General features: G+C 42.3%; 1 protein-coding gene across 6 annotated transcripts in view; it reads left to right on the plus strand.

Annotated features, from left to right (window-relative positions):
• The window catches only part of LOC309371594 (arf-GAP with SH3 domain, ANK repeat and PH domain-containing protein 1-like), a 35,929-nt gene extending 32,058 nt beyond the window's left edge, over positions 1 to 3,871 (plus strand). For 4 of the 6 annotated variants that reach the window (XM_081914394.1, XM_081914396.1, XM_081914395.1 and 1 more), the window contains 3 exons: positions 522 to 661; positions 1,401 to 1,519; positions 2,069 to 3,871. In XM_081914394.1, the coding sequence (XP_081770520.1) occupies positions 522 to 661; positions 1,401 to 1,519; positions 2,069 to 2,156 (347 nt within the window). In that variant the 3' untranslated portion in view covers positions 2,157 to 3,871. Of the gene's footprint in view, positions 1 to 521; positions 662 to 1,400; positions 1,524 to 2,068 lie in introns of all 6 variants that reach the window. The other 2 variants (XM_081914397.1, XM_081914399.1) reach the window with 1 other exon arrangement.
• Positions 3,872 to 6,968: the final 3,097 nt, after the last annotated feature.

Here is a 6,968-nt window from a genome sequence, read left to right on the forward strand (position 1 = left end):
TCCTGAAACTGTGTAGAAATCCTGCTATACTTGCAAGGTAAAAACCAGGTGTAAATTATTAGTACTGTGTCAATTTTCTTTTTGTCTTTAAACTGTGTGTGGACTGGCTGCAGGGGTAAACTACAACACTTGCTAATTTCATTTTTTTAAAAACTGAAATATGTAGTATATGTAATGCAACCTTACTCTAGTGCCAGATTCCACAGAGAAAACATAATTTGAGCAGAAAGGGATGGAGAGGTTTGTTTTTCTTACTTCAGGCCTTGCACATAGCAGGGAGACGTTTAACCAATCATACAGAGGAAATCTCCTGCAGAACTACACATTCAATAAGAGCATGTTATACCTCAGCAAACAACATGGTACTCTGCATGGTTGCTAAGCAACACCTTAACCTGTCCTCCTCTTAGCTAGTTGACTTTAACACTGACAGAATTCACCTACAAGTTGCACACAGAATGATCACCACTGTTGCACTTCCAACATGAAATAACACAACAGGGCTGTGTTTTGTGTTGCAGCTGCCTTAAAGGAAGAGGGGACAATTTGTGAGCAAAATCAACATGCAAGAAAAAGCCAGTGGACTTCCTCCCCCTCACTGGAATCATCCTTTGAATCATCAGATGATGTCCCACCACCACTGCCAAAAAGGGGGGGTTTGGTGTGTTCATTTAAATTTACATTTTCTTACTAAGTGCTTTCATTTTCCCTCTTCATTTTAGTGTACTATTAGCTAAGGATGGTAGCCTTTCAGCGACCTAAGCTGCCTCTGACTACTGTAGGAGTGTGTGTGTGAATTAAGCTTCTGAAGAATGGGGGGTAGTCTGTACACCACTTTTTATCTTAATGTGAAATTGTCAACCCCAAGGATGTTATGAATCACCAAGTGAGCCAAAGCGATGAGGTAATGAAATCTGTCTGTCACTAACAGGATTCAGGGGTGAAGAAATTAATTGCATGGTGGTGGCCCCTCTCCTCAGCCATATTGTGATGATGTCTGCATCACAATATAACTGAGGGGAGACTTCACTCACTAAATTGACACCAGTTGCTTGCAAATGTACCGTTCAGCCCTGCTTGATAAGAATCCATAACAAGTTGCCGAAAATAACAATACAAAGACTCCTTCCATTCTGAGCATTTCCTTCTTGCTATAAAGCTTCTTCATGTGTAAGTGACTGAGGCCTTCCACATGAACTACACCTGGGTTGGGGGAACCTGTGGCCTTCCAGATGTTACTTGACTACAGCTCCCATCATTCCTGACTATTGGTTGTGCTGGCTGGGGCTGATGGAAGCTAGGAGTCCCAAAAACATCTAGAAGGCCACAAGTTCCCCCAACCCTGAACTACATTATCTGTGTCTGCAAGCTTGACATTGCTTTCTGGTGCCCATTTTCAGAAACACTCCAGTGTGTGTCGGGTCAGAGCTCTTTATGACTGCCAGGCTGACCATGAAGATGAGCTAACCTTCCAGACCGGAGAGATAATTGTAGTAGAAGGACAGGAGGACTCCAATTGGTGGGTATGTGACAGTTTCTTCTGGGTGATTGCTGGGGATTCCTTATCATGGCACTGATCGTTACCCTACCCCATGGGACTAGCTCCAGGTTTGAGGGGGTCCTCAGCAAAGTGCCCTGTGGTATGTGGGCCTTGGCAGGAGTTAGCATTGATGGGCTGTGTCATGCAACAGCTTCAGCACCAGACAGGGGATCTATCCACCATTTATTTTCAACAATGCTGCCAGACACAATTTTAATTTCCCACAATGCCCTGGAGCATGAGGGAATATTGTGTATTGAATATTAAAATGGCAGGTAGACCCAGTACTGCTCAGAAAGTGAGGTCTGCATTGGCAACGACCCTGGTCAGGGCTCTGGAGCTCCAATTGCTTCCCAATGACGCCGGGTGCTGCCTCCAGTCATCATATTGCATCGCATCCCAATCCCATAAATATAGGGAATGATGGTCTCAGAAATACAGTCGTTGTAAGACTTGTGATTACAATGCACTGAGGTTTTTCTCTCTGTGTTAAAACTGCCTCACCTTCTGCTCTTTCTTTCTTTGCAGTGTGGCAGGATTGAAGGGCAGCCTTCCAGGAAAGGTTTATTCCCAGCATCGTTTGTTTACATTCTGCATGAATAGAAGGATGGGTTGATGAAAGAACACTGTATTATTTACTGAAAATATAATCCTCTGCTTTAAGAGTGGCCTCTGAAGGCAGCATGCCAAGACTTCAGTAGCGTTCCTCTCACATTTACTAACTTGGTCACCAATCTTGTAGGACGACATGCTGGACCAGGAATCAGGCATCATAGACTAAAGTGCAATCCACTTCTCATTCAAGCCACTGGTAAAATATCCATTGATTTAAATAGAATTGTAGCTACGCTGTATTATCTGACAAACTCACTGGCCTCTTTCATACACACTCAGAGTGGCACAGGAGCCCTTTTTTTGGTGGTTCAATCTGTCATTGCTATGGTTTATTGTATGAATGCCAGACATCCAAGAGTGAAGCCAGCTCCATGCATCTTTTCCAACTGAAACATTCTCAAACCTCACAGCTAGGTATAATTGGGTGGGAAAGATCCTCTAGGTTACCTCTCTAGGTGGTTGCTTCATTCATGCACACTCGGGGAGCGGTTGTTCCATAGGAAAGCAGCTTCCACACTGTGTATCTGTGAATGGGATCAATATGTTCCAGGTATTCTGTTAGGAAAGCTCCACCTCTTCACTGTTACTCCCTTCCACTGCATGGGAAAATAGGCATTTTCAACAATGTGGAGCTCCCTTTGTGAGTTAGAATCATATAACCTGAAGGACTAAAAGGCTATGAAGCTCAACCCAAATGTTAACCAGCGGAAGATACTTGCTGAGCCTATAGTTCCTGATGGCAGAAACAAGTGGGACAAAATCATAATAGCCCCCTTTCATTGCCGTCCACAAGCTATGGGAAACATTCTTTTTGAATTCCAACATAGCAATCAACCAGTCCATGAAGCAAAATCCATCAGCTAAGTTTCCAATCCCATGTGCACCCCATGCAACAACCTTTTTCTAGTGATGCAAGGAGCCCCACCTTCCTTTAAAAAACAAACAAACCCTCACATAAAATATATTTCAGTTTTTGCAAATGTATCCCACCCTGTGAATAAATTCAGATTTTGCTGCTTATATAACACAAGGATGGTGAATCTTTAGCCCTTCAGATGATGTTGGATTTCAACTCCCGGCATCCTTGCCCTTGCTGACTGTGGCTGATGGGAGTTGGAGTTCAGCAACCTCTGGAGGACCATTGGTTCCTGTTCCTTAGAAGGCTTTCCAAGCCATCTCTAATCCCACTCCAATCTTAACGGGACAGTTTTACCATTCATACCAGTGATTTCAGAAATAATAGTTCTAACTGATCTAATTACAGGGAGAGTCCTTTAAAAGAGGCCCTGTGGATACAGAGTACACATGTTCCACGGAACCTCTATTAAAAGACTCACCCTGTATATCCTTATTGAACAGCACAAGCATTAAACACTTCATTGCAAATAAAGTATTACCATTTCTTTACATAACAGTAACCCTATTTATCTATTCTTACTAAGACTGCCCAACCTGAAATATCCAAGAATTGCAGTTGACATCTTTACAGCTGCCTTGCGTTAATAGATGTAATCTGGATTGCCTGAATCATCAGAGCTCTTTCCTATCTATCTTTTCAAATGATAAGATTCCACCTGAGAAGAAAATGTACTGCAGTCCAAAACTGTATACTATTTAATTTTTGTCTCATGTTTCTTTATTTCCTGAAATTTTTGGTACACCTGAATGCATGTTTTATCACCACCACCACTCCTGTAATAAATTTTCTTTTGCTTACATCTCCTGCTGCTTAGTCAGACTACCAAGGGAGATTGGAAATCACACTTTTCCTGTGTTACTTCTGAGTGGAAGGTTTTGAGGGAAGTTGAAAACCTGCTTTGTGTGTCAAATAGTAAAAAAGAAATGTAGATATTAAATAACTTTGTACACCTGCACCATATATAGTTCAACTCAATAAAATTACTATTTAAGAGGAGGCAGTTGTAAACAGGTGGATCTTTTGGGCTTGCTTAAAGGTCTACAATAATGGAGCCTTATATATTTCAGCTGAAACAGAGTTCCACAGGCATGGGGCCACTGCCAAAAAGGCCCTCTCCCAAATTCCCATTAGCCTAATTGCTCTTACAGTCAGGCACACAAGCAGAGTCTCTGAAGCTGATCTCAAAGTGTGAGCAGACTACAGGTGAAGGCAGGAAGAGTGAACCTCTAGGCCTTGGGACTCTCCAAGAATAAGCCCCCTCACAAGTACCCATAACCCCTTCCCACCAGCCTTACTGCACACTCTCCGAGTGCTTTTGCCTGGATGAAGGATGGAGACTTTTGCATAGCTGCAATGAAGCCTTCTGTACAAAAGGTAAGAGTCATATCTGTTGCTCCACCCACTTTATTTCTTTAACCCTACCCACCAGTGGCATGCAGTTTAGGCTAAAAAGGGTTTCCTAGCCCTACTCTAAGGTAACCTGGTCCCAAACCTTTAAAGAATAAGCTCAGTACTTTAAAATGGACCTGGAAATAAACTGGCAATTCATGCACCTGGTATAATCAATCAATCATTATTTGTTTGTCTGTTTGTTTGATTAAATTTGTATATCATCATCCATAGATCTCAGGGCAGTTCAAAACAAAAACATACAATATAAAAAAAAACCACAAGAATAAAGGTTACGTTTCAATACTTACATATGATGCATTTACTTACTTACACATAGATAAATGCCTGAAAGCTAAAATACAGTCTAGAGTTACTGACCTCTCCCTGAAAGCATAGTAAGAAAAACTGACAAAAGAGAATTACATGTTCTGATGGCCTCCACATCTGTGGATGTGCCAGGTAGTCTGAAGTTCCAGCTTCATCAGATAGTTTGCCCATCACCATCAAACCACTATGGACTCCCACACTCACATATACAACCTCATCAAATTCGGTTTCCCCCCCTATTATGTGAGGGGGAATGTGACACCTTTTTATAAATCAAACTTTGTTAAGAATAGTATCATGAATGTTAATTAGTGACAAATTTTTTCAGCACTTTATTTTTCCATTTCCAAAGTTCATTGGTAACTGAATGAATGGCAACTACAATTAAATATTAGACAAGTTTGGCAGTTTTAGAGCTTTCAGCTTTGTTTATTAAATACAAGTAAACTAAACTTACTAAATTATATCACTCTCTACGGTGGGAAACTCGGATCTGGCCAGTGGGTCAGATCCTTATCTCTTCCCACCTGCAGAGGCCAAGTCTGACAGTCACCTTTCATACAATGGACATCACCACTTTCTGGAAAACCCAAAGCATTGCTGTTATTGTGTTGCTACAAAAGAGAAGAAACTCTAGGAAAATGAGGGGGGAAAGCAGGTTAGGTTAATAAATTGGCTGATGACTGAAAGCCTATATGATGTTGTTGCTTAGTCGTTTAGTCATGTCCGACTCTTCGTGACCCCGTGGACTAAGGCACGCCAGGCACTTCTGTCTTCCACTGCCTCCCGCAGTTTGGTCAGACTTATACAGCCTATATAGGCTGTATAAATTAATGGCTTTTAAAACTAAACATCCTGGTCTGGAGTGTAACACACACACACAGACGACAGATTACATTTAAAACAAGTATATTCAGGCAGCTGAAATGCCACCTTCAGTTTTTAATCAGAAATGCAATCTAGCTTGCAGGCAAATAAATGTTATTGTTCAAACTGTTCAAACTGTTATCCTAAAGTAGGAATCCTATAAGAGAAAGTGAAAGTATCTGACCTCTGTTTAACCATGTTCCTTCTTTTGCACAAATGAAACCTGTAAGAACAAGGATCAGGGACTTCTGTTTGACTCCTCCTGTCTTATAAAGGAAACTTACTTAGCTACCTCTCTAGCAAGCAGCTAGAGAGGTAAAGGATTCATGTTGCAGGAAGCTTTTGCTGGCAGATTGCTATTAGGACCACCTGTTTGCATACATGCCTCTCAAAGCCCTAAGATCTTCTGGTAAGCCGCCACCTGGGGTGGGGGTGGGGCTCCCTTCACTTACCAAGATCCACTGAGTTAGGGAATGGAGAACAGATCTTTTCTGTAGTGGCAGCCTGCTTGTAGAGTACCCTCCGCTTAACTCTGTATGTTAAAGAGGATTTTGGTATGTATTCTGTGGCACATGCTCTTTTCTTACAGGGTGCTGGGTAAGCCTGCTGGAATTAGCCATTTCCCCTGGCAAACTGAGAGTGTACCTAGAATACACCCAACACTCCCCAGCTGTTGTGAATTCCAATGGATTTCCTAGCAGTGATGAAAGATCTGGTGGATGCCCACCATTACTGATCTTCTCACTGTGGAGCCTCCTGAAACTTTCAAGGAATCCCAATATTTCCCACCAACAGAGCTTGAAAATATATGAGAAAGCCTACTATCAGAAGACAAATAGGGAGAGTTGGGTTGGTGCCTATTGCGGCCAAAGTTGGTTGATAATTCTGATTGGTTAAGCAGAACAGCTGTGTGAGCCAATTTTGCAACAGCAGGAGGAGAGTGTGATTTGGGGAAGGATTGTAGCTCAGTGGTTAGTAGTTCAGTCTCCGGCATCAGCAGGTACAGCTGGCAAACACTCTGGCCTGAAACCCTGGAGAGCAGCTGCCAGTCAGTGTAGATGGACAAATGATCTGACTGAGTATAAGGCAGCCTCCTAGGTGCCTAATGCAGTCAACAGTGGCTGCCTGCCTGCAGGTGTGACCAACCACACAGTGGCCTCCTCTATGCTGCAGGAAGCATTTCCTGCAGCTTAAACAATACCATTTGCTTTTAAAGCATGTGTCCTCAGTCTGATGTGGTTGGCATTGGGTTGTTAACTTCCCCTTCTATTTTTGCAATAGTTCCTGTTCAAAAGCACTATTTCAAAA

This window comes from Podarcis melisellensis, assembly GCF_964234715.1.
Source record: "Podarcis melisellensis genome assembly, chromosome: 6".
Lineage (NCBI taxonomy): Eukaryota > Metazoa > Chordata > Lepidosauria > Squamata > Lacertidae > Podarcis > Podarcis melisellensis.